This window comes from Rhinolophus sinicus, chromosome 12, assembly GCF_057876585.1.
Source record: "Rhinolophus sinicus isolate RSI-liver-muscle chromosome 12, RSI-T2T, whole genome shotgun sequence".
In the NCBI taxonomy this organism is placed as follows: Eukaryota; Metazoa; Chordata; class Mammalia; order Chiroptera; family Rhinolophidae; genus Rhinolophus; species Rhinolophus sinicus.
In genome coordinates, this window is record NC_142512.1 from 18,798,202 (window position 1) to 18,825,567 (window position 27,366).

Consider the following 27,366-nt stretch of genomic DNA (forward strand, 5'->3'; position numbering starts at 1 on the left):
GGTTGGATCAAGGGCTCTCAACCACAAGATTGCTGGTTCGAATCCTCCACTCCCACAAATAACAACAGCAACTGGACCTGGAGCTGAGCTGCACCCTCCACAACTAAGATTGAAAGGACAACTTGACTTGGAAAAAGTCCTGGACGTACACACTGTTCCTCAATAAAGTCCTGTTCCCCTTCCCCAATTAAAAAAAAAAAATCTTTAAAATAAAGAGGGATGGGAAGTAAAACAAGGATGGTAGGAGGATTGTAGGAGCTGGAGAGCAATTCAGGCAGAGCCTGAGGGACTCAAGAAGCATGTATAGGCTGTCCAATATAAACTCCATAATGTAATCATTGCCAAAGAGAGAAGAGGACTGGAGAGGGAAGGGAAAAGGCACCCAGAAACGTTGTTCCCCAAGACCTTTTATTTTTCTATGTTGGCAGACAGGGTTAAATGTTCTGCTCCCGAACTCCGATCACAACGCATCTTAAGAACCTGGGTTCTTGTTCGCATCCCTGCTACCCTGTGAACTCAGTGAGGTTGGCCTTTTCTTTGCTATATTCCCGCAAATACATAGTGAGTATTCAACATATGATGGTTGAATGAACGAATGAACAAAGGACTGGTTGACTTGGAGCTAGTACTGCATCTCAAGTCTACATTTATGAGACTAGACACAGAATAATGTGCAGATTTTGACAAATTTATTAAAACTCTGGAAGCTTGGGTTTCTCACGATCAGAGGACAGTCGCAGATAAGACCGCGAGATTTATGAAAGGGCCCAGAAGCAGCCTCAGAAACGCGGGAGGCGGGGCTTATGCCTGCTCCGACCACACCCCCTCGCATTCTAATAATCCCGCCCATGGGCCCGCCCCCTCCGGCCCGACATGCAACTCTAATTGGTGAGTTCTCCAACTTGTCTGAGGACCTCGGCGCCTATTGGGTCAACTACTGAACCCGGGTTGCGCACTTCCCGGCGTCGGGAACGCGGAGCGGACGTAGGCTTGCCGCCATTGCGGTGCGAGCGAGCGGCGGGCTGCGAGTTTAGGGGGCTGTAAGGGTGCGTAGCGGTCTTTAAGGGCTGGCTGCGGGAGGCGTGGAGGGGTCAGGCTGAGCGGCGGGAGGGATTGGGCCGGGCCGTGCCTACTCTGAGCGAGGCGGTACTGCAGGCCGCGGGTATCGACGCGTTCCTGCTGCGCCTCTTGTAGGCCCGGGCCCTGTTACCCCTTAATTTTTTTCTTCCGCCGCCCCCCAGATTCTCCGGACATGGCCGGAGTTTTTCCTTACAGAGGGCCGGGTAACCCGGTACCCGGCCCTCTAGCCCCGCTGCCGGACTACATGTCGGAGGAGAAGCTGCAGGAAAAAGGTGAAGAACGCGTGCGGGAGCGGTGCCTACGGGCCCGGAGATGTAGGGACTGGTGTGCGCGCGTGCGCATCGGGTTTGAACCCTTTCCCTTTGTTTTGGCAGGTGTCAAAACATTAGGCGTTAGCGCGGTTATTAGCCCCCTCCCTCATTTAGTTTTTCACCTGATCGGGTCTTGAAGAACGTCTGTCATTTGCAGGCACTGATCTAAACAACAGAGATAACAGTAGCGATGCAGACAGAATCCCTGCCCTTACAGAATTTAAATTGCAATGAAGAAAATAGAAAATAAAAAACTTAAAAGTCTGTAATAAAAATGTTAGGCAGTGATACATGTGATGAAGGAAAAAATAAAGCAGAGTGAGTTGATGAGAGAATTGGCTGGGAATCTTTCTGGATGCTGGCCTCTTTTTCATACATCTTGACAGGAGCCTACCCTAGGGCAAGAGGTGGGAATGAGTAGGCTAAGGGTCCCTTAACTGAGTTCAGTCCCTTAAACTGAGGTATCTTTGTAGCCCGAAAATGGCAGCAATTACAGGCCAAGCGCTATGCGGAAAAGCGGAAGTTTGGATTTGTGGATGCTCAGAAGGAAGACATGCCCCCAGAACATGTCAGGAAGATTATTCGAGACCATGGAGACATGACCAACAGGAAGTTTCGCCACGACAAAAGGGTCTACTTGGGGTAAAGAACATCCTGGAATTTTTTTTTTTGGAGTCTGGCCCCTTTCCCTTCTCGCTGTCCTATAAGTTGTAGTCCTGGATAGCTGCTCTATCATTTGGGACGTTAATCTTCTAGGACAGCCTGTCTTGATGATTAGAAGAGAGGAAACCACTAGGGTCCTGTGATAGTTTCCAGATTTTCCAGTTATGGTCCAGATTTTACTTCCTGATCTGGGACTGGAGCTTTAATTTGTGCTGTTGGTGCTATGCTAAGATGTCCCTGTCTTTGAATGGATTGAAGCCCATAACAGGACACTTTGTGCATTCTTCTTGCCTGTCACTCCTCAGTGACCAGAATGCTCAGGTTTGGGAATAGTTAACTCCTGAGGTCTCTATACTCTTGTTTGTCTATGGCCTAAGCTGGGTTAGTACAGATGCCGTAGCAAATCCCTTTTCCATTTGGACATAAAAATGTTAGCTACTTAATGAACTAGTCTAAGACAGCCATGGAAGTTTTGTTTATTTCAGAACTATTTCTTGAGAACTGTGCTAGGTGCAGCGGAGCACCTAGCAGTGAACAGGAAGTGGTGGCCTTTCTGGAGCTTATAGTCTAGTGGCGTGACAGACATGAGACAAATGGTTACAGTAAAGTATCTGACTACTTTATTATTTATGGGAATGTACAGAGAGAATAGAAAATGAGACAGCTTAAAAGCTGCCTTTAGATGGAGAGCTGTTGATTTAGAGGGACTGAAACCCAGTATTGTGGTACTGTGAAGTTTAAGACTGGCACAATTGGAGAGGGGGAGCAGAGTTCCTGGTCATGGATGGCCTGTGTGCTAAATTTGGGAGTTGCACTGTAAGGCAGAATTTTCTGTGGGATACGATACTGTTATACCATGTTGCTTCTCTGCGTGGAACAGGTAGGAGAACATCTTGTGATTTCTAATCATCTCTTCCTAATGCTGCAGTGCCTTGAAGTACATGCCCCATGCAGTCCTCAAACTCCTGGAGAACATGCCTATGCCTTGGGAGCAGATTCGGGATGTGCCTGTACTCTACCACATCACTGGAGCCATCTCCTTTGTCAATGAGATTCCTTGGGTCATTGAACCTGTCTACATCTCCCAGTGGGGGTAAGAAGGGCCGGAATATGGCGTGTGGTGGTGGTGGTGGTTGGGAGGCATTGGGTAGAAACCGTTGTGTGACATTGTTGGCTTCCAGGTCAATGTGGATTATGATGCGGCGAGAAAAAAGAGACAGGAGGCATTTCAAGAGGATGCGTTTTCCCCCTTTTGATGATGAGGAGCCACCTTTGGACTATGCTGACAACATCCTAGATGTTGAGCCGCTGGAGGCCATTCAGCTAGAGCTGGACCCTGAGGAGGATGCCCCCGTGTTGGACTGGTTCTATGACCACCAGCCATTGAGGGATAGCAGGAAGTAAGTGGTTGGAATAATTGCCACTCTTGTGAGAGTTTTGGAAGTCCAGGGGTCCTGAGAGAGCAGTTGGTAGTGTGGTTTGGCTGGCTGGTGTACCTGTCTGACGTGGGCCTCTCTTTTTTTCCTTAGGTATGTGAATGGCTCTACTTACCAGCGCTGGCAGTTCACACTGCCCATGATGTCTACTCTCTACCGCCTGGCCAATCAGCTCCTGACAGACTTGGTAGATGACAACTACTTCTATTTGTTTGATCTGAAGGCCTTCTTTACGTCCAAGGCACTCAATATGGCCATTCCTGGAGGCCCCAAATTTGAACCGCTTGTTCGAGATATCAACCTACAGTAAGTTGGAGAGAGTAGGGATTTTAGGCATCTTGGCTTGAATCAAATCTACTCTCGATCCTTAAGATCCATTGTAACTTCTGAACTCTTCAACTAGTCTGCTCATCTTTGATTTTGTATCCTAGGGACGAAGATTGGAATGAATTCAATGATATTAACAAGATCATCATCCGGCAGCCTATCCGCACTGAATACAAGATTGCTTTTCCTTACTTGTACAACAACCTTCCGCACCACGTCCACCTCACCTGGTGAGAGAGCTGAAACACAGCTGGGGGGAAAGAGAAGGCTGGCGTTTAGGTTGGGCCAGGGGAAGGGCCCTTGGCTGACTTTGCTTTTCATTTTAGGTACCACACTCCTAATGTTGTGTTCATCAAAACTGAGGATCCTGATTTGCCAGCTTTCTACTTTGATCCTTTGATCAACCCAATTTCCCACAGGCACTCTGTCAAGGTGAGAGGAAGGGACGTTTGACCTCACCTCTTCAAAGAGAAATTTCCTGAGGTGTTACTAGATAAAAATTCATCAAGAGGGAGATGTATTTTCCATCCTGTTAAGTGGTTCCACTTGAGCTATAAGCTAATTTGAGAGTCTGGCACTTGGCTCAAACCATGGTATTGGTATAATCTTGGTTTCTGTGATTATCCATCTGGGCTTTATCGTTACTCCTCTGGGACTATATAGTTTATTCTGGTTTGTTTCCATTGTGTTCTTGTTTCCTGTTAAATCCTTTTATTGAGGTACAATTCACATACCATACAATTCACCCATTTCAAATCTGTAGTTCAGTAGTTTTTAGTTTATTCACAGTTTTTTGCAACCATTAATACAACAAATTTTAGAACATTTTCATCATCCCAAAAGAAACCCCATTCCCATTAGCAGCCACTCTCCATTTCCCTGAACCCCTTTGCCTAGTCAACTATTAATCTACTTCCTGTCTCGATAGATTTGCCTACTCTGGACATTTCATGTAAATGGAATTATACAGTATATGGTGTTTTGTGACTGGCTTATTACACATAGAATAGTGTGTTTCTGTTAAGTGTTTATCCCTTTAATATATTTGTTCTTCTAAATGTAGAATAACGTTTTTGATGTTCATCCATGTTCCATTGTGTTCTTAACATGAACACGTCTGCTTCCCCAAGGCCAGTTTTTGGATCTTGGGCAGGAAGTGACTGTAATATTTACGTCTTATGGTATTGGTGCTCCTTTGGGAGGCCTTTTGTGGTGAGCCAGTTGGGGTGTAAGGAGTAATGTTTGCTTGCCTGGTTGGCCCTTGCTTGTTCTCTGCTCTCTTGGCCTCCTTTGCCCTGGCCCTTTAGGGCTTCTCTTATCAGGCAGCCCAGTTTCCATGGCAGATATAGGTACTCTGTGTGGCCCCAGACAGTTTCCCTCTTATCCCAGGTCTCTGCCCAGTTCAGTGAGAGCTGAACCCTTGGGGGTTCTTCTTTCAGAGCCAAGAACCATTGCCAGATGATGATGAAGAGTTTGAGCTCCCAGAGTTTGTGGAGCCCTTCCTGAAGGACACACCCCTCTACACAGATAATACAGCCAATGGCATTGCCCTGCTCTGGGCACCACGGCCCTTCAACCTACGCTCTGGTCGTACGCGCCGGGCCCTGGACATCCCTCTTGTCAAGAACTGGTAAGGCTTCTTTCTACCTAGGGGTATGGTAGTGGATGTGTAGGAGAAAAGACTTCAGATGGGTGCGCATGCAGCCTTTACCAGAAGGGCTGGAAGGAGAGATGGGCCAAGCTCTTGCGGATTTGTTTTCCCAGGTATCGGGAGCATTGTCCTGCTGGGCAGCCCGTGAAAGTGAGGGTCTCCTACCAGAAGCTGCTTAAGTACTATGTGCTTAATGCCTTGAAGCACCGGCCCCCTAAAGCCCAGAAGAAGAGGTAAGGTGCCTGAGGGCCCCTGCTCAGACTTCTTTTGTTCCAAAGGTAATCTGGGCTTACTGTCACTCTCCTCCTCATTCCCACCCCAGGTATCTATTCCGCTCCTTCAAAGCCACCAAATTCTTTCAGTCCACAAAGCTGGACTGGGTGGAGGTAGGACTCCAGGTTTGCCGCCAAGGCTACAACATGCTCAACCTTCTCATTCACCGTAAAAATCTCAACTATCTGCATCTGGACTACAACTTCAACCTCAAGCCTGTCAAGACGCTCACCACCAAGGTGCCTGCAGTGGACCTTACGGGTCTCCCGGGCCTGAGGGATGGACTGGTTTTGCTCTGTCCCCCAAGGAAGGCTTACATCCAGTCGGGACCATTGCTGATTAATGTTTTTTCTGTTCTTGGCATCTTCTCCAGGAAAGAAAGAAGTCTCGTTTTGGGAATGCTTTCCATCTGTGTCGAGAAGTTCTGCGTTTAACTAAGCTGGTGGTAGATAGTCATGTGCAGTATCGATTGGGCAATGTGGATGCCTTCCAGGTAAGGCTAGGTATCCCCAGCCCCTGTCCTAGGTGGGGAAGCTGGGAGGAGCTGGCTGTAGCTTAAAGCCTGTGGCCCTTGTGTTGCAGCTGGCAGATGGATTGCAGTATATCTTTGCCCATGTGGGGCAGCTGACGGGCATGTACCGGTACAAATACAAGCTAATGCGGCAGATTCGCATGTGCAAGGACCTGAAGCATCTCATCTATTACCGCTTCAACACGGTGGGACCCTGCCCCTACACTCACTGTCTCAGATCCATTTTACCTTTTACATCTAGTCAGGGCGCTCTCCAGGGACCTATTTGGAGAGAGACTCTGAGTGTGTTATTATTGCCCTTTGTGAATCTCAACACATCTCTCCCCACCCCCCCAAAGGTCTAAATAGGGAATTTTAGTTACTGGTTTCTGCCTTAAAATTTCTCATTTACCCTGTTTTTAGATGTTGAGGTCCCAGAGTTTGTCCTTTTTTTTTTTTTTTCACCGTCATACATGTGCCCCTCCTGCCCCATCTTTGCCCAATTTTGTTTCGTCGTTTAAATGAATTGCTAACTTGCATTCTTGACTTCTGCTTGGGCTCATAGGGCCCTGTAGGGAAGGGCCCTGGCTGTGGCTTCTGGGCTGCTGGCTGGCGGGTCTGGCTGTTTTTCATGCGTGGCATTACCCCTTTGCTGGAGCGATGGCTCGGCAACCTCCTGGCCCGGCAGTTTGAAGGTGAGTGTTTTTCTCTGTGTTCAGCTTCTCCCATTATCTCTTCAAGGGTGAATCATACATATTCCTGTTCTGTCCCCTACCCTTGTTTGAAACAGAGTCCCTTTCTGCTAGGTTGCCTCTAAGTCCCATTGTCTAATGAGTCTGACCTACTGTTCCATTTCTTATTTCGTTGTAACCATGGTTAGTAAGAGGGGCCTGAAGGTAGAGACTTTATTAAAAGCAGTAAACCTTGTTTTTAATTACTTTCACTTCTAGGCCGACACTCGAAGGGGGTGGCGAAGACTGTCACAAAGCAGCGAGTGGAGTCACATTTTGACCTTGAGCTTCGGGCAGCTGTGATGCATGACATTCTGGACATGATGCCTGAGGGGATCAAACAGAACAAGGCCCGGACAATCCTGCAGCACCTCAGTGAAGCCTGGCGTTGCTGGAAGGCCAACATTCCCTGGAAGGTGGGTGTCTCCCCATCTCGGAGGCGGCATGGACTTCATCTTCCTGGGGTTGGGATCACCACTCCTAGGCGTCGTTAGGGGGCCATGTGGCTCCCATCAGCTTGCTCATTGTGCGTTTTGCACTTGCAGGTTCCTGGGCTGCCAACGCCCATAGAGAACATGATCCTTCGATATGTGAAGGCCAAGGCTGACTGGTGGACCAACACCGCCCACTACAACCGAGAACGGATCCGCCGTGGGGCCACTGTGGATAAGACTGTTTGTAAAAAGAACCTGGGACGCCTCACCCGGCTCTATCTGAAGGCAGAACAGGAGCGGCAGCACAACTACCTGAAGGTTGGGCAGAGGAGGCTGGGCTGGGTGTGGGGGCTGGGCAGGGCGTGGACTCCAGAGTTTAGCCCAGGCCTTGTGCTAGAGGGATTGGCTACAGTGGGAGGCTAATTATTATGTCCACCTTGCAGGATGGGCCTTACATCACAGCAGAGGAAGCGGTGGCAGTGTATACCACCACTGTGCATTGGTTGGAAAGCCGTAGGTTCTCACCCATCCCATTCCCCCCGCTCTCCTACAAGCATGATACCAAGTTGCTCATCTTGGCCTTGGAGCGGCTCAAGGAAGCTTACAGGTGAAGAGTGGAGTAGATAGGTTCCTGTGGGCAGGGGATGGGGGAGAACAGCATCGTCCTCAGAGTCCAAAGGAAGGGTTAGCCTCAGTCCTTTCTGGGTTTGACTTCCTCTTGGTTTTCTTGTTCACCTTCTATTATCTTGTCAGTGTGAAGTCTCGGTTAAACCAGTCTCAAAGGGAGGAGCTAGGTCTGATCGAGCAAGCCTACGACAACCCCCACGAGGCATTGTCCCGCATCAAGCGTCATCTCCTCACACAGAGAGCCTTCAAAGAAGTGAGTGAAGTGCCCCCCCAAGTTTCTTTTGGCTCTGCTATTCATTCATGGCACCCAGGGGGGCAGGTTACCTCAGGTGACTGGTGGATTGGTTTGAGCCAGCTTCCCTGTCCCACAGGTGGGCATTGAGTTCATGGATCTCTATAGCCACCTGGTGCCAGTGTATGATGTAGAGCCATTAGAGAAGATAACTGATGCCTACCTGGACCAGTACCTTTGGTATGAAGCTGACAAGCGTCGCCTTTTCCCACCCTGGATCAAGCCTGCTGACACAGAACCACCTCCTCTGCTGGTTTACAAGTGGTGCCAAGGTAGAACTTCTGGGGTCACCCTTGAGGAAGGGAGGTGAATTGAGTTCTACATCAAAATTCTCCTTTAGGCAGCATAATTTGCTTACTGTCTTGCTGCATGGTACCAAGGAAATAGTGTTGATGTCAAACTGAGCAAAGCAGACACTCCTAGCCATCCAGATGAGTGAACAGAGCGGTAGTGCGGTTGGGTTCTGGACTAGATAGCTACCATAGGCAGGAGTCCCAAAAGGGAATGTTGAACCTGCTGGAGACCTGTCTTGCTTACTTCTCAGGCATCAATAACCTGCAGGACGTGTGGGAGACAAGTGAGGGCGAGTGCAACGTCATGTTGGAGTCACGCTTTGAGAAGATGTATGAAAAGATCGACTTGACCCTGCTTAACAGGCTGCTGCGACTCATTGTGGATCATAACATAGCCGACTACATGACAGCCAAGAACAACGTCGTCATCAACTACAAGGTGTGTCTTAGGGGCCGGCTAGCAAGGAATTGGCGGGCAGGGTCTAGGCCCTGAGTTAGGGTCTGCTGAGGGGATGACAAAAGAAGATGGGCCCTGGGGAAGCCTGGGACGTGGCCATGGGATAAGCGTGTTATAAGGTATATCTTTCTTTGTAGGACATGAACCATACAAATTCATATGGGATCATCAGAGGCCTGCAGTTTGCCTCATTCATCGTGCAATACTATGGCCTGGTGATGGATTTGCTTGTGTTGGGATTACACCGAGCCAGTGAGATGGCTGGGCCACCTCAGATGCCAAATGACTTCCTCAGTTTCCAGGACATAGCCACCGAGGCGGCCCACCCCATTCGTCTCTTCTGCAGATACATTGATCGCATCCATATTTTCTTCAGGTGAGGGCTGGCCTGGATTCTTATCCTTGCATGGCATTGAGGCACATGCCCGGCCTCTGGAAGCAGTTGTACCTTACTTGACTTTCTGCTGGGTTGTGGCAGAACGAAATTCCATGAGGAGGGTGGGGTTGGGGGTGGGCTCCATCTGGGGAGCTGTAGGTCTCACGGGGTCCTGGTGTATTTGGGCCTCAGCAATGTACCTTGCCTGGTGTAGGTTCACAGCAGATGAGGCTCGGGACCTGATCCAGCGTTACCTGACAGAGCACCCTGACCCCAACAATGAAAACATCGTTGGCTATAACAACAAGAAGTGCTGGCCCCGAGACGCCCGCATGCGCCTCATGAAGCATGATGTCAACTTGTGAGTCTAAGTGGGCGCTGCAAGGACATCATCCTGAGGGATTCAGAGAACAGTTAGGGGGAATTCTGAGGTGGCCTGGACGGGAGGAGTGTGCTCGGGCGGATATCATCAGTCTGGCCTTTGAGGGAAGTTCCTTCCAGGAGACTGATGTGACCGTATATTCTCTGTGGCAGGGGTCGGGCAGTGTTCTGGGACATCAAGAACCGTCTGCCACGGTCAGTGACTACAGTTCAGTGGGAGAACAGCTTCGTGTCGGTGTATAGTAAGGACAACCCCAACCTGCTGTTCAACATGTGTGGCTTTGAGTGCCGCATCCTGCCTAAATGCCGCACCAGCTATGAGGAGTTCACCCACAAAGATGGGGTCTGGAACCTGCAGAATGAGGTACAGCCTGGGAAGGGGGCTAGGAGTAGCATTGCTACCCAGGTACCTCTGGGGCCAGTGTGGGTGAGGATCTCTGGCCCAGCTTTTTATTATCAGTCAGCTGCGCCTTGTGTGGGCAGGGCTTAGTGGTGGTCCGAGTTGGTCTTTGTCCCTGTGGCAATACCAGAGACAAGTTAGCCTTGACCTTGTGGTTTAGGTTACTAAGGAGCGGACAGCCCAGTGTTTCCTGCGTGTGGATGATGAGTCGATGCAGCGCTTCCACAACCGCGTGCGTCAAATTCTGATGGCCTCTGGCTCTACCACCTTCACCAAGGTAGGTCACACAGTCGGCCCAGGCTTTCCTTATGTCCTCTGCACATCTCACATCCCTTTCAGTTCCTCTCCTGGTTTGCTCCCCTTCCCAGCGCTGTCCACTGTGCCAGGGTCCATGCTTTATGTGTCAAATCAACTCACAGTTATTTTCTGAGAATTCCCTGTAGGAATTCTGCGGCTTCCTTCTGTCTACTCTAAATTAAGGCAAGAGTAGAAATTGGATTTTTAAAATTTGAACAAAAATCACTGTTTTTGCCTCTTCCCAGAGGCCAGTTATTCAAGTCGTATAGCTCATCTTTTAACCAGTAACAGTGCGCGTGGTACCTCAGTGTTTTATTTCTCCTTCACTTGCTTCCAAAGGCCCAGCTCAAGGTAGCTGGGATTGAAAAAGAATAATTTGAGGATTGTTAACTGTATGTTTAAGTTTTTGCAAAGTTTAAAAGTCATCTTGCTCTTTCCATTGTCTTTCCATGGCATTATAATGGTGCACGTAATGTCCTGGCAGATGCTGTCAAGGGCATCAATAATGCGAAAAAGAGGGAAATGCCAGCTTCTTATTAGGCTCTGCTCCAAAGTCGTTGTCCAGTTTCTAGCTGTGATGATGAGGCAGGTTACTCTGCCTCATCACTGATGATCTTGGAGCTGGGAAAACCGTGAACTTCTCAGGCTGGTTAAACAGATGTGCTGTGATCAACCCCCGATTTGATGTGCAACTCAAAAATCTAGAAAAATGGCAGAATAATCGGCACCAACCTTATCAGTTTGGTTTCCTTATACTGACAACTTCAGCTGGTATCATCGTCTGTGAAAAAGCAAAAGCAGAAAACACACAGGAGGGAAAATCCTGAGATTCTTTTTCTAGGAATGTAATACATATATGGAAATAAAGTGCCTCAGTGGATTAAAAAAAAAAATATCACTTCATCCTGGTTTCCCTTAGAATAACTTAGCTGTAGCCTTTTTTTCTTTCATTCTGACCTTCATATCCCTTTAAATGTGCAGCACATACAGAATGCTTTAAATTTTTTAGTGATGCTTTTGAGGACATGTTTTCTTATCTTAATATTCCTTACCTAAAATTCCACATGATACATTTTTTTGGAATATAGTGCAAAGAAAAAGTTCGTCTTTTAGGTTAGATTATTCCTTCTGAGGGTCAGATAACAGGAATTATGTTATTCATTCCATTGGTGTTAGTTGCTAACTACTGCATTCAAGGCGTTATGCACGCCCTACACGTAAGAGAGAATTGCTGCCTTCATTGAGCTCATCTACCTCGTTAGAGACACAGGCGCATAGTTGGGAGAACTATACTAGGATGCAGTGTTTATAGAGCGATTATATTATTTGGGAATCTGTGAGAACACTTTAATGAGTGTTAAGGAGAGAAAAGTCTTCCTGAAAGAAATAACGTGATGAGGCAGTGAGGGAGGACATACCTCCAGCCAGAAGTATGGAGAGGTAACTGGCATGGTATATACAAAGTTGAGAGTTCGCTGGAGTAGAATTGTGGAGTTGGGACGCTTACAGATGGAGGCTGGATAGATCATCAAGAGCCAGCTCCTGGAGGGCATTGCATGTCTCATTAAGAGTCCTGTACGGGTTTTAAGCATGGGAGTGGCTTTTTGAGATTTCTGTTAGGTGGTTCACTCTTACAGCTGTGGGGAATTGGAGTTTAGAGGAATAGGATATGAGGTCAGGTTTGGGGACTACTGCCAAAGTTCAGAGAGAAATGATGACAGCAGTGAAAGTAGAGATGAGAGCGGAACAGATTTGATAAGGAGTTATCAGGTAAAATCAGCAGAGCTTCATTTTGGTGGGATGCCAGTGGGAAAGGAAGAAGTCAAAATACTCAGTTTTTGGTACGGGTGACTAGGAGGATATTGGTGCCACCAACTAGAAGACTAAAGGAAGAAGAACAGGTTTAGAGAAAATAAATGAATTTAGGATGTAAAAAGTTTGAGACTCCTGAGAACATCCACGTGGAAGTGTCCAGCAGGTGTTTATATCGCGTTTCTTTAATTCCAAGATAAATATATACCTATATGTGTGTATCTTTTCCCTTAGTGGTACCTCTTAAATTGATGATCTCTTAGATTTGGTGAAAAATACTATGCGTTTGAAGTTCCAGGGAGAGAAATGAGGTGAGAAAGTAAGAGCAGTCAGGAGTAACTTAGAGGTTCCTAAAGAATGTCCAAGTGGAGATGAGATACTTTACAGTCGGAAGCTTGGAGAATATGTCTGGGTTGAAGATATAGATTTAAGAGTCTGTCAGCATAAGGGAGATGGTTGAAAGCTCAAGCGTGAGCAGGATTACCTAGGGAGAGTATAAGGAGTGAGAAGGGCAGAGGGACGAGTTTGGAACCATTGAGAACATGGAGTAGCAGTGTAGCCAGACTGGGGGAGAGTGGGTCATGGGAGCCAAGGCTATCAGGAATGGGGTAACCACTTAACAGTTACAGTTGCCTAAGGGTACTTCAGCTAGATAAGGTCTGAAAAGTAGCCATTGGATTTGGCAATCAGGACGTCATTGGTGACCTTAGCAAGAGCCGTTTCAGAAATAGTAGGGATAGAAGCCAGATTGCAGTGGGTGAGGCTTTATGGGAAATGAGAGGGTGCAGACAGCAAGGATTGTCGATTTGCTAGAGTAAGAGAGGGAAGGACGTTACATGCCACCTAGAGGGAGATGTAATCCGGGCAGGTATTTTTTTTTTTTTTTTTAATTTTATTAAATTTATTGGGGTGACAATTGTTAGTAAAATTACATAAATTTCAGGTGTACAATTCTGTATTACATCATCTGTAAATCCCATTGTGTGTTCATCACCCAGAGTCAGTTCTCCTTCCATCACCATATATTCTGGGCAGGTATTTTTAAACGAGTGACTTGGGTGTGTTTTCATTAAGGAGCCAGTAACAGTTCATAGTGTAATAGAAGTATGATAACCTGAATTGGGTTAGTGTAAAGGGCAAGCGGAGGGAAAGATCCTCTGAACCTAGTAGAAAAGAGGTTTGGATAGATGTGAATGTAAATAACAAACCTTGAATTTTTCAGCTTGGCCTGGGCTTGAGTGAGGGGCGTGGGGTGCTGGACTTCAGCTCAGTGGTGAGGGTATGATAAGATTGTTGAAGAAACTCTGCTGAGGGTGCCGGTGGGTTTCAAGAAAATGAAGACAACTCGAAGTGAGGGTGAGTTCTTCCCAGGGGCACTCAGCTGCTCAGTGACAGGATGCAGAAAGTGGATAGATTATAGTGGTGATTCAAGTTTGGGGTTCTGCCAGAGAGCTGTTGTGGAGTGGTAAGGGATTGGATACAGGGGAGTCAAGGGTGGTGGCCCTTACTGGAATCCTGGATTGTGGGAGGGTTCAGAAGGAAGAGACTAGTGGCCTTAGAAAAAATAGGGATCAGTAATCGTCCAGGAAACATTCTTTACCTTAAAGTGTTGATTGCATCATTGGGCATTTTGTAGTTTGCTCTCTTTTTATATTGGTCTTTTCAAAGAACCAGCTTTGGTTTCAGTGATTTTTGTTTTTCTCTTTTCTGTTCATTGAACTAGAAAATTCATTCATGATTTATACTCTTTGTTTAATTTGCTCTTAGTTAAGGTTAAATGTTAGATGATCAATTTTGGACCTTTTTAATAGACACAGTCAATACTGTGTAATTGCCTTGTGAGCACTGCTTTGGCTGCATCCCTCAAATTTTGATAGGTTATGTTTTCATTTTCATTCAGTTAAAAATATTTTCTAATTTCTCTTGTGAGTTTTTATTTTACCCATAGGTTATTTAGAGGTATGCTGTTTAATTTTCAAATATTTGAGGGTTTTTCAAGTATTTTTCTGTTACTAGTTTCTAGTTGAATTCCGTTATGGTCAGAAAACATACTCTGTGTAATCTTAGTTTTTCAAACGGGTTAAGACTTATGTTACGCTAGCATGTATGGTCTCCGTCGGTGACTGTCTCATGTATATTTGAAAAGAATATATTTTGCTGTTGTTGGGGTAGTGTCTTATAAATGTCAATTAGATCCAATTGATTGATTGTATTGGTCAAGTCTTTCTATATCCTTAGTGATTTTTTTTTTCTTTCTGCTTGTGTCAGTTACTGAGAGAAGTATTGGAAATCTCAAACTACAATTGTGGATTTATTTTCCCTTTCAAGTCGTTTTTTGGGGAGGGGCTGCTTCAGAGATACTGTTTGCTTTAGTAAAAACACCCAAGCTTACAACATAAAGCCGTGTGACATTTTTCAAGACAAGTAATATATATTTTTTTGAGCATGGAAGAATGTCTGAAGTTCAGACTGCTCTGGTATCTTTAAAATATTTAGTCGGAACAAAATTACCACATAACAATTAGATAATAATTGTTTAAAAAGGCAAATAATCAGTCGAGACATTTTGTTGAACACAGTGGAAAGTTGGTCAGTGTAATTGGCTTGCAGATGGAAAACCAAGGAGTCATCCAGGATACTCACAGACTTAGGGGACTTGGGATACCAAAATGCAAACTGACAAACCTTTTGTCCAAGGAGCAGTGAACCTGCATGTGGGTGACGACCAAGGACTGTGCCAGGTGCAATGCTGTATCGTGTACTTGAAGAGACAGCTAGAATTAGAAACGGCCTTTACAGCTGGCTCCTACATAAACACTTCTATAGCTAGTAGCAACTCCGTTTATACCCCTGAAAGAACATGTATTGTTCACATACTTGGGCATAATTATATGGTTTTTTGAGTTTTATGCTTCAATGGGTCCATCATGTTTTGCTTCACATATTTTGAAGCTCTTGTTATTTGGTATGTAATGTATTTGGGATTATTATGTCTTTTTAATGAATTGATTCCTTTATCATTATGAAATGGCCCTCTTATTCCTGATAATCTCTGTTCTGAAGTCTGTTTTGTCTAATGTCAGTAGTGCCACTCTAGCTGTGTTTTGTGTTTGCATGGATGTCTTTTTCCATCCTTTTACATTTAACCTGTGTCTTTATAATGAAAGTTCATTTCTTTTTTTTCAAATTGAATATTTTATTAACATGGTAGTTGTCTAAAGTTCATTTCTTGTAGACAGCATATACAGAGGGTGCCAAAAAAAAAATGTATACACATTTTAAGAAAGGAAAACTGTATTAAAATTGTAATAATATGTATCAATAACAAAAGGTGAATACAAGTTATGTTTGACTTCTGCAATTACAAGAGTTGTTCAAAGTGGTTACCATCAGCATCTAGACACTTCTGATTATGGCAAACTACTGCTTGAGCAACGTTGACCAAAGTGTCCACTTGTGTACATTTTTTTGGTACCCCCGGTAGTTGAATCTTGCTTTTTTTTTAAATCCAGTTTGACAGTCTTTGCCTTACAAATAGTCTAAACACTTCAATTAAGTTTAATAGAACTATCAATATAGTTATGTTGAAATCTGACATCTTTGTTTTTTATTTTATCTGCATTTTTCTTCTGTTCCAGCTTTCTTTTGGATTGAGGGGGGTTTTTTTCATGATTTTAATTTATCATCACTCTTTGCTTATAGACTAAACTTCTTTGTTTTATATTTTTTATTGGTTGTTCTAAGGTTTACAGAATACATCTCTGACTTAGTACAGCCTACTGTGACCATTAGTCTGCTACTTATATTACTTTCCATATAGTTCGAGGACCTTACAATAGTACGCTTCCATTTACCCCGTCATTCTTTGTAATATTTTCATCATGTTTTAATTGTATGTGTATTATAAACACAATACTTTGTTACTATTTTTGCTTTAATTAAACAGCCTTTGTCTTTTATAGAAATTACAAAAGGAGAAAAAATGTCTTTATATTTTACTCACATACTTCCTATTTCTGGTATCCTTCATTATTTTATGTAGATCCAAATTTCCATCTATATTGTTTACTTTCTACTTAAACATTTCCTTTAACGTTTCTTACAGTAAAGGTCTATTGGCAATGAATATACTCTACTTTTGTTTGGAAAAGTGTTTTGCCTTCATTTCTATTAGTGTAAACCATTATTTTCTAATGCAGTTTTACAATGTTATTAATCCCATCAGAGTGTGTGTGTGTGTGTGTGTGTGTGTGTGTGTGTTTACTAAGTTCTTTTCTTCTTTTTTTTTTTAATTGGGGAATATTGAGGAACAGTGTGTTTTTCCAGGATGTCAAGTAGTTGTTTTTCAGTCTGTTTTTCAGTTTTTCAGTTGTGGCAGGCGCAACTCAGCTCCAAGTCAAGTCGTTGTTTTCAGTCTAGTTATGGAGGGTGCAGCTCACTGGCCCATGTGGGAATCAAACCGGCAACCTTGTTCAGAGTTCTAACCAACTGAGCCATCTGGCTGCCCCAGTTTTTATTTTTTCCATTAATTTTTTAATAGGTTTTTTTCTCATCCCTTCTCCCTCCTCCCCCCAACCCTGGGATTACTTACTGTATTTAATCTTATTTTAACAGTTTATATTGCCTCAATTCATTTTTTTGAGGTGAAATTCAAAGTGTTTTTCAGTATATTCGTAAAATTGTGCAACCATTACGCAGTCTAACTCCAGAGCATTTTCATCACCGCTGAAAGAAACTAGACCCATTAGCAGTCACTCCCTATTGTTTCCCATCTCCCCTTCCCAGCCCCTGGCAACCATTAATCTACATATATGTAGAATCATACAACATGTGATCTTTTTTGTCTGGCTTCTTTCACTTAGCATAATAGTCTCAAGATTTCATCCATGTTTTAGTATGTATCAGTATTTCTGTCCTTTTCGTGGCTGAATAATATTGTATTATTTGGATATACCAAATTTTGTGTACCCATTTGTCAGTTGATGAGCATTTGGGTTTTTCCCATTTTTTGACTCCTAGGAATGATGCTACTATGAAATTTATGTACACATTTTTTATGTGGGCGTATGTTTTCATTTCTCTTGGGTATATATACCTAGGCGTAGAATTGCTGGGTCATATAGGAACTGCCAGACTGTTTTTCAGAGTGACTGCACCATATCACATTCCCACCAGCAGTATATGAGATTTCCATTTTTTCCATATCCTTGCTAACACTTGTCACTAGCCATCCCAAAGGGTGTTAAGTAGTATCTCACGGTGGTTTTGATTATACATACTCTCCTGATGACTGAGTTCAAATCTTTGTTCAGAACTAGGGAGAATATAACTAACTAGATAAGTAGTCTGTCACCCCTGCTCACATGGCTCATCTATATTTACTTCTTTCCCACTTTCCCACTATCTTCAGATTGTGAATAAGTGGAACACAGCACTTATTGGCCTTATGACATACTTTCGGGAGGCTGTGGTAAACACCCAGGAGCTCCTAGACTTGCTGGTGAAGTGTGAGAACAAGATCCAGACACGTATCAAGATTGGCCTCAACTCGAAGATGCCAAGTCGGTTCCCCCCTGTTGTGTTCTACACCCCTAAGGAGTTGGGTGGACTCGGCATGCTCTCAATGGGCCATGTACTCATCCCCCAGTCTGACCTCAGGTAGGACTTGGCTGAAAATCTTGCTAGATGCTGAGGGAAGGGGTCTTTACTTTTAGGCTTCATTTTTTTCCTCTAATCTTGGTTATGCCCCAAAACAGGTGGTCCAAACAGACAGACGTAGGTATCACACACTTCCGTTCAGGAATGAGCCATGAAGAAGACCAGCTGATTCCCAACTTGTACCGCTACATACAGCCATGGGAGAGTGAGTTCATTGATTCTCAGCGGGTCTGGGCTGAGTACGCACTCAAGAGACAAGAGGCCATTGCTCAGAACAGGTAGGCATCCAGGAGGGCATAGCAGTCCTGTGGGGGGCGGGGAGTGACTGAGCCCTTCGTGAGGTTGGGGGCAGAGCCTGCCATATTTTTATGAAGAGAAGGAAGTGTTTATCCTTGGCCGGGGAGGTATGCTGAGCTCTTCATATAAGTATATGTTTGACTTGGATCTTTTTTCTTTGGCAGACGACTGACCTTAGAAGATCTAGAAGATTCATGGGATCGTGGTATTCCTAGAATTAACACACTGTTTCAGAAGGACCGGCACACGTTGGCTTATGATAAGGGCTGGCGGGTTCGAACTGACTTTAAGCAGTACCAGGTGCGTGGGAGGGATGATGGAGACACTCTTCCCGAAATTAGACTCCGTGGCCATCATGCTAACCTGGGGCAGTGGGCGTCTAGGAGCGTCACCATGCTTTCCTTGCCGTCTAGGTTTTGAAGCAGAACCCTTTCTGGTGGACACATCAGCGACATGATGGGAAGCTCTGGAACCTGAACAACTACCGTACAGACATGATCCAGGCCCTGGGTGGTGTGGAAGGCATTCTGGAACACACACTCTTCAAGGGCACTTACTTTCCTACCTGGGAGGGACTTTTCTGGTGAGGATGCTTTTTTCCCCTTATAGTGACCTGTTACAACTCTCTGAGCTCATCCCTTGAGTGCCTTTTTCTATGGTGTCTCGCAGACGCACCCCCAGGAGGTCAACAGCACTGTGGGAGAGGGCAGGTCATCACTTACATGATCTCTTCTGCTTCCCAGGGAGAAGGCCAGTGGTTTTGAGGAGTCTATGAAGTGGAAAAAGCTAACTAATGCTCAGCGATCTGGATTAAACCAGATTCCCAATCGTAGATTCACCCTCTGGTGGTCCCCAACTATCAACAGAGCCAATGTGAGTGTGGTTGGCAGGCATAGGAGATGGGAAGCTAAAAACAAGTGTTTCTGTTTCCTTAATTATGTCCTGAGAGCCAAAGTCTCTTGCTCTCTAGTGACACTGTCTTTTTCCTGTCAGGTATATGTAGGCTTTCAGGTGCAGCTGGACCTGACTGGTATCTTCATGCACGGCAAGATCCCCACACTGAAGATCTCTCTCATCCAGATCTTCCGAGCTCACCTGTGGCAGAAGATCCATGAGAGCATCGTTATGGATTTGTGTCAGGTGGGCTAGAATTGAAGGGAGAGGAGGCCCTGAAAAGTCAGATCAGCTCCCTCTTTGGGGTATGGGAAATTCACCCTGGAAGCTCTGAGAATGAGACTTCTATTGTGCTACCAGGTGCCACATTTTCAGTGGGCTTCCATAACCAGTCATAACCTTTCCACTTTTGCCTCTAGGTGTTTGATCAGGAATTAGATGCACTGGAAATTGAGACTGTACAAAAGGAGACCATCCACCCCCGGAAGTCCTATAAGATGAACTCTTCCTGTGCGGACATCCTGCTCTTTGCCTCCTATAAGTGGAATGTGTCCCGGCCCTCACTGCTGGCAGACTCCAAGTAAGTGCCTTATGGCCTGGCCCCAGGCATCCAGGAACCTTAGTTTTATTCTAGCAGTACTTTCTTAGGAATTGTCTCTGCCTGCCTTTCTTTCTAACTGGGAACCAGTGCTGCCACTGGATACTATCAACATCCTCAGCCAGGTCTGTTGATTCTTGGGGAGGGGTGTCTTGCTGATCTGGCACAGGCTGAGGGGTTGGTGTTAAGATTTTGATATAGTAATTGAGAGTTCTTGTCGGAACGTTGGTTGTGCCAGTGGCTTCCTAGAAGCCTGTACTCCTGACCCATCTCTACCTGCAGGGATGTGATGGACAGCACCACCACTCAGAAGTATTGGATTGACATCCAGTTGCGTTGGGGGGACTATGATTCCCATGACATTGAGCGCTACGCCCGAGCCAAGTTCTTGGACTATACCACAGATAACATGAGTATCTACCCTTCACCCACGGGTGTGCTCATTGCCATTGACTTGGCCTATAACCTGCACAGGTAAGTTGAGGCTCAGAAGCATGTATTTTCCATCAGTCCTGTACTTTAACATACACGTTTTTACTTTGCCCAGGTGGGTGAGGTTTGGCTCGTTCCTTGTCTGGGTCACTGATTCTTCTCTGCCTCTGTGTACATGAGCAGACACTCGTCAGCCTGGCTGACAGTCTTTTCTTCCTCTATAGAGTTGCAGTTTGCTTTGTTCCTGGGGCTGCCAGCCTGGTCTAACTTTTCTTGCCTCTCACCATCACAGTGCCTATGGAAACTGGTTCCCAGGCAGCAAGCCTCTCATACAGCAGGCCATGGCCAAGATCATGAAGGCAAACCCTGCGTTGTATGTGTTACGTGAACGGATCCGCAAGGGGCTGCAGCTCTATTCATCTGAGCCCACTGAGCCCTATCTGTCCTCTCAGAACTATGGTGAGCTCTTCTCCAACCAGATTATCTGGTTTGTGGATGACACTAATGTCTACAGAGTGACTATTCATAAGGTGAGAAGAGTTAGGGTGTGCGACGCTATAGATGCCTATGGGTGGGGGGCGGTAGAGCAAGTGTGTGCGTATTGGAATGAAGGCAGGATGGTTGTGTCTAGGCCGTGCTAACTGATGGAATTGTTCTTTAGACCTTTGAAGGGAACTTGACAACCAAGCCCATCAATGGGGCCATCTTCATCTTCAACCCACGCACAGGGCAGCTGTTTCTCAAGATAATCCACACATCTGTGTGGGCTGGACAGAAGCGTTTGGGGCAGGTGAGTAGGTTAAAGGATAGAGAGGCTGTAGAACCTTACTGCCTCTTATTCTTTGGTATGTGCATGTGAGTATGTGAGAGGGAGAGAGAGAATCTCCTGTTTCTCTCTTTGAAAGATTGAGGGCATGAAGTATTCTATAGGAGGTTCAAGAGTATGTGAGTTCCTTCATTATCTACCAGCTGGTCTCTCTGTTTCCTGAATCTCCCATCTCTAACCTATTTTGAAAAGTCACCTTTCTAAAGGGAACAGGTATTCTTAAAACATCACTTTCTTCTCTACCTGAAAGCCTTTGATAGTCCCTTCTTGCTGAATTAACTCTTCTTTGGCTTCCTAGATACTCGATATCTGGCTGGGCTGTAACCTGTCCAGCCACAGCGTCTCTTCCTTTATAGCATATGTCCTCTTAACAATTAGTCCAGGATCCTAATATCCCAAAACCCTGGTGTTCCTCTCCACCTCTGTGGCTTTGCTCATATATCTTTCTAGAATGAACTCTCCTCTTCTGTTTATCACAGTCTTACTTGTTCCTTAAGACTTGTTTCTTTGTGTAGCTCTTTTTGACCTTTAGCCTTAATTTCTTTTGTCCCCGACATAGTGTGTAGTATAATCAGATACCAGCTTGTATGAGTTTTGTGCAGCCAGCTAGGTTGGGTAAGGCCACTTGACACTTTTACTTTACCTCTGAAGTATCTAACATTGAATAGCAGTGCACAATAGAAACATAGTTTATTTCAAGACTAGGATCTTCTGTTTGAGTTTACTTGGGAGGGTGGAGACTCAATTTCTATTTCCTTTTCTTTCTTTTCAGTTGGCAAAGTGGAAGACGGCTGAGGAGGTGGCTGCCCTGATCCGATCTCTGCCTGTGGAGGAGCAGCCCAAGCAGATCATTGTCACCAGGAAGGGCATGCTGGATCCACTGGAGGTGAGAAGTGGGTGAGGTAGAAGAAAGGAGGGCCAAGCCCTGCAGGCTCTGTTTCTAATCTTGGATTTTATCTTGTGTCAGGTGCACTTGCTGGACTTCCCCAATATCGTGATCAAAGGATCAGAGCTTCAACTCCCCTTCCAGGCTTGTCTTAAGGTGGAAAAGTTTGGGGACCTCATCCTTAAAGCCACTGAGCCCCAGATGGTTCTCTTTAACCTCTATGATGACTGGCTCAAGACTATCTCATCTTACACGGTATGAAGCCACCTCATGAAGAGGGTCACTTTAAGAGAAGTGGGTTTGGGGCCATGAGAAAATCTTGTGCCTTCGCTTTCCCCACAGGCCCCTTGTGGGCCATTATCACGTCTTCAACCTGTGGATGGGACAGGGACTCTGTGTTCTACATATCAAGTTGACTCATGGTGAGGGGTGTGGGGTGGCACCTTAGAGTTTGAAATCAGTTCCTGGGTTCCCGGAAAGGATAGAATCGAGGAGGGGGAAGAACGTCAAGGGGCTAACCTACCCCCACACGGCCCCTTCTCCTCCCAGGCTTTCTCCCGCCTCATCTTGATTCTGCGTGCCCTGCATGTGAATAATGACCGGGCCAAGGTGATCCTGAAGCCAGATAAGACGACTATTACAGAGCCTCACCACATCTGGCCCACCCTGACTGATGAGGAGTGGATCAAGGTGGAAGTGCAGCTCAAGGATCTGATCTTGGCAGATTACGGCAAGAAAAACAAGTGAGCGGCGGTGGGGAGACAGATGGGAGACCCAAAAAGGGTGGCATCACTGGCTCAGTGTATGGTTTGGGGAATTTTGAAACATTTGAGCCCAGAATCTGTTTCTCATTGTCTTGGAGATGCCTGTAGAAGAAAGGTAGGCAGTGTCTTCAGAAAGTGTAGGAAGTGAATGTGTTGTGGGGCTTAAGTCTGACTCTTGGGCATAGTTTCTCAGCAGAGGCACTGTTGTCATTTTGAGCAGGGCATTTGTTTGCTGTCCATACTTTACAGGAAGTTTCACACCCCAGGCCCCCAGGTACCACTGCTAATAGCACACGCACACTTTCTTCCCTCTCCGTCATTGTGGCAAGCAAGTGTCCATAGTTTTCCAGGGTGACAGACAGTACCAGCTCTGAGAACGTGTTTTAAGGTTTCTGTTTCTGAGAATTATCCTGTGCCAGGGCACTTTTTATCAAGGAAAAGTGGGAGGTATGGATGCTGAGCAGGTTTGAGCAAGGCTGAAAGGTGCACGTGCACAGGGCCTTCCCGGATGTGACGAGTCTTACTAGTATTAATACATCTCCACTTCACACTTCCTTCACAAGTGTCACTTAGGGATTGTCTGAGGTAAGAGTATGGGATCCTTGTGGTGTGACCCACACTGTCCCCACAGTGTGAATGTGGCGTCACTGACACAATCCGAAATTCGAGACATCATCCTGGGTATGGAGATCTCGGCACCCTCACAGCAGCGGCAGCAGATTGCTGAGATTGAGAAGCAGACCAAGGAACAGTCACAGCTGACTGCAACACAGACTCGTACTGTCAACAAGCATGGTGATGAGATCATTACTTCTACCACCAGCAACTATGAGACCCAGACTTTCTCATCTAAGACTGAATGGAGGGTCAGGTACTGTCAGGGGCGAGAAGGGTAGGGATGGAAAGGCCTGCTGGTGCTACGTAAGGTGCTTGGGTTGAGAAATGCTGACATCACTCTACCTGTTTTTTAGGGCCATCTCTGCTGCCAACCTGCACCTAAGGACCAATCACATCTATGTTTCATCTGATGACATCAAGGAGACTGGTTATACCTATATCCTTCCCAAGAATGTGCTTAAGAAGTTCATCTGCATATCTGACCTTCGGGCCCAAGTAAGTGTGTTCAACCAGGCCACGGTGTGTACCCAACATTTTATGTGTCTAAAATGCACCTGAGGTATCCTGAAACTTGAGGTGCTGGTTTCAAGATTGATGGATAAGTAAATATACAAGGATAGCCAAAACAGCAAGGAGGGTTTTGGCCCCTACCAGATATCAAAACATAAAGTTAACAGCAATTAGAAGAATGATGTATTACTGGCTTAGAAGTTATTGGCATATGGTTATATAGCAGATAGTTAGAAACAGATTCATGTGTGTATAATAAATGTGGTGTATCAAGTCTGCAGGATTAAGGATTCCTTATGATGGAAAAGGAAGCTAGATCCCTGCCTCACACTACTAACAAAAATAAAATCCAGGTGGAGTAAAGATCTGAATGTAAAATACTAAAACTGTAGAGTATTAGAAGAAAATATTTATCACTTAGTGTTGAGATAGCCTTCTTAAGACACAAAGCACAAAAGCACAAACAAAATAACTTGTGTAACAAAGGGTACCACTAAAAACAAACTAAAAATAGAAAGAAAATATTTGCATAACCTAAGATACAATGGAGAAGGATCTAGAATAGGGAATTTCCAGACGTGGATTAAAAAAAAGAAGAAGAAGATAGGGCCGGCCCAGTGGCTCAGGCAGTTGTTGCTCCCTGCTCCTAACTCCAAAGGCTGCCAGTTCAATTCCCACATGGGCCAGTGGGCTCTCAACCACAAGGTTGCCAGTTCGATTCCTCGACTCCCGCAAGGGATGGTGGGCAGCGCCCCCTGCAACTAGCAACGGCAACTGGAGCTGAGCTACGCCCTCCACAACTAAGATTGAAAGGACAACTTGACTTGGAAAAAAGTCCTGGAAGTACACACTGTTCTCCAATAAAGTCCTGTTCCCCTTCCCCAATAAAATTTAAAAAAATAAATAAATAAAAACAACCGTCGAAGAGTGGGCAAAGAATATGCAGGTAGTTTAAGAAAGGAACCACAGATGGCAAATATATGAAAAGATGCTCATCTTTAATAATCAGGAAAGTTCACGTTTTATAAAACACCATCTGTGGCCTCTGGTTGGTGAATTTGAAAAGATTATTAATATTATGTGTGGGTGAGTTTATAGGAACATAGGTTCTCTTTGTTGATGGCAATGTAAAATTTAAAATACCACCTAGAGGGGCCAGCCTGGTGGCTCAGGTGGTTGGAGCACCATTGCTCCTAACACCTAGATCACGGGTTCAATTCCCACATGGGCCAGTGAGCTGCGCCCTCTACAGCTAAGATTGTGAACAACAGCTCTCCCTGGAGTTGGGCTGCTGCCGGCTGCTGTGTGTTGCCATGACAGGCCAGTGGTCAGCGTGAGTGGTCAGCAGCCGGCAGAGCTGCTGTGAGCGGCCAACTGACTGGTGACTGGGTGGCGACCGACTGCCTCAGCCAGGGGAGCGCAAGGCTCATAACACCAGCATGGGCCAGGGAGCTGTGTCCTACACAACTAGACTGAGAAACGGCTTGAACTGGAGTGGGGGGTGTGGGAGGAACCGAAGAAGGGGGGTAAAAAAAAAGCCACCTAGTGCTGGTTTTACAGATATGTTCACCTTGTAAATTCATGAGCTGTGTGCTCACATGCTCATTTGTTTATGGATACTATGCTTAAATAATGAACTGAGGAGCATGTGAGCAGTCTTTTTCCCCTGGATCCCACTCAAAGAGATTCTGATGTGGTAACTCAGATGAGGTCCATGTTCATGTTTTGAACAAGCACCCCAGGTAATTCTGATACAGGAGATTCTGACCACATTTTCAGAAACTGTCCTTTTTCTTGGAGAAGGGAAGGAAACAGAGGTCTAGGCTGGTACTACCATGTTTCCCCGAAAATAAGACCTAACCGGATAATAAGCCCTAGCATGATTTTTCAGGGTGACAGCCCCTGAACATAAGCCCTAAAGCATCTTTTGGAGCAAAGATTAATAACAAGACCTGGTCTTACTTTTGGGGAAACACGGTAAGAATCATTTTGGTTCTTGACCCCCTTTGTCTCCAGATTGCAGGTTACCTGTATGGGGTGAGCCCACCAGATAACCCCCAAGTGAAGGAGATCCGCTGCATCGTGATGGTTCCACAGTGGGGCACCCACCAGACAGTGCACCTGCCTGGCCAGCTGCCCCAGCATGAGTACCTCAAGGTCAGTGGGGGTGTGAGAGAAGGGGGGTTTCTGCTGTCAGGGTGGGGAAGGGAAGGCAGGCATGTTACTCTCATAGTCAGGTTCCTGTCTGCAGACAGGGCTGTAAATAGCTTTTCACTGCTCTTTGCCTATAGGAGATGGAACCCTTAGGTTGGATCCACACTCAGCCCAATGAGTCCCCTCAGCTGTCACCCCAGGATGTCACCACCCATGCCAAGATCATGGCTGACAACCCATCTTGGGACGGCGAGAAGACCATCATCATCACTTGCAGGTGGGCTTGAGCCCCCTTGTTAGAAGTGTGGTGGGGCTGGCATTGCAGGCCAGAGCCCAGAATGGTGGCCTGAGTTCTCACTTTGTCCTCATCCCTCTTCCAGCTTCACACCAGGCTCCTGTACACTGACAGCCTATAAGCTGACCCCCAGTGGCTATGAATGGGGCCGCCAGAACACAGACAAAGGCAACAATCCCAAGGGGTACCTACCATCGCACTACGAGAGGGTTCAGATGTTGCTGTCAGACCGCTTTCTCGGCTTCTTTATGGTCCCTGCCCAGTCCTCGTGGAACTACAACTTTATGGGTAAGTGGGGAAGTACAGGGAAGTGGGGGTGGGGTTAGGCCATCACATTCAGGGTCTGCCTCTGGTTTGGAGATGGCCCAGGGGGGCCAGCTGAGTAAGACAGGTGGGCCTTACTAACATTGGATGTTTTCCTCTCCCCCAAGGTGTCCGGCATGATCCGAACATGAAGTATGAGCTGCAGCTGGCAAACCCCAAAGAGTTCTACCATGAGGTGCACAGGCCCTCCCACTTCCTCAACTTCGCCCTTCTGCAGGAGGGCGAAGTCTACTCTGCAGACCGAGAGGACCTCTATGCCTAGTCGTTTCCTCCTCCTGCTTCAGATTCCCCAAAGGCTGGAGCCTTTTACTCCCCCACCACCCCCAGACAAGCTGGTGACATTCAGCAGCTTGGCCCCTTTTTCCTGTTTTGTGCCTGTTGTTGTGTTGTTGACCTCCTGATGGCTTGTAATCCTGAACTAAGTATAATAAATTTTGTATAAATTGGAATTTTTGATTTTTCTTTTCCTCAAGCTCAAATTCTGGGTGTAGAATTGGCAGGAGGCCGGACTTGGTAATGGCAAGATGCTGGACTCAGCTTTGAGGGGGCATGAGGTTCCGTATTCAGGGGCTGTGGGGCTAAGTTTCCCTTAAGTTCAGGGGACTGGGGTGAGGTTGGGCTTTCATAATCCTACTGCCTTGACCACATTCCCCAATTTTGCTCCCAAATACTTGCAAATCATCACCCCTTTTCGACATCCCTTGGAGCGGTTGCTGTCCTTTTCTGATTTTGGAAGCTCGTGGCTTGTCTGCAGCTGT

General features: G+C 45.9%; 1 protein-coding gene and 1 pseudogene across 1 annotated transcript; both read left to right on the forward strand.

Annotated features, from left to right (window-relative positions):
• The first annotated feature begins 914 nt into the window (after positions 1-914).
• On the forward strand, positions 915-27,057 carry PRPF8 (pre-mRNA processing factor 8). Its single transcript, XM_019755493.3, has 43 exons — positions 915-1,046; positions 1,242-1,352; positions 1,865-2,033; positions 2,983-3,147; positions 3,236-3,454; positions 3,584-3,796; positions 3,922-4,047; positions 4,144-4,249; positions 5,257-5,447; positions 5,582-5,701; positions 5,791-5,980; positions 6,115-6,234; positions 6,324-6,458; positions 6,818-6,947; positions 7,203-7,399; positions 7,529-7,735; positions 7,861-8,024; positions 8,171-8,297; positions 8,416-8,608; positions 8,881-9,068; positions 9,224-9,462; positions 9,677-9,823; positions 9,997-10,207; positions 10,404-10,520; positions 17,763-18,010; positions 18,109-18,288; positions 18,472-18,607; positions 18,721-18,890; positions 19,051-19,180; positions 19,301-19,447; positions 19,621-19,781; positions 20,082-20,273; positions 20,524-20,761; positions 20,893-21,021; positions 21,830-21,943; positions 22,025-22,198; positions 22,493-22,686; positions 23,339-23,578; positions 23,679-23,820; positions 25,852-25,992; positions 26,127-26,266; positions 26,370-26,572; positions 26,716-27,057. The coding sequence occupies exons 2-43, from the start codon at positions 1,253-1,255 to the stop codon at positions 26,868-26,870; spliced, it is 7,008 nt and encodes a 2,335-aa protein (XP_019611052.1). The 5' UTR covers positions 915-1,046; positions 1,242-1,252; the 3' UTR covers positions 26,871-27,057.
• Positions 11,012-11,515, forward strand: LOC141568947 (small ribosomal subunit protein uS8 pseudogene; annotated as a pseudogene).
• Positions 27,058-27,366: the final 309 nt, after the last annotated feature.

What these genes read in the sequence shown, in the direction of transcription:
- PRPF8 (XM_019755493.3), top strand. Translation starts at nt 1,253, where the DNA reads ATGGCCGGAGTTTTTCCTTACAGAGGGCCGGGTAACCCGGTACCCGGC. An exon ending in GAGGCCATTGCTCAGAACAG is followed by an intron (nt 18,289 to 18,471) that starts GTAGGCATCCAG and finishes TTTCTTTGGCAG; the next exon opens with ACGACTGACCTTAGAAGATC. An exon ending in TCACTGCTGGCAGACTCCAA is followed by an intron (nt 19,782 to 20,081) that starts GTAAGTGCCTTA and finishes CTCTACCTGCAG; the next exon opens with GGATGTGATGGACAGCACCA.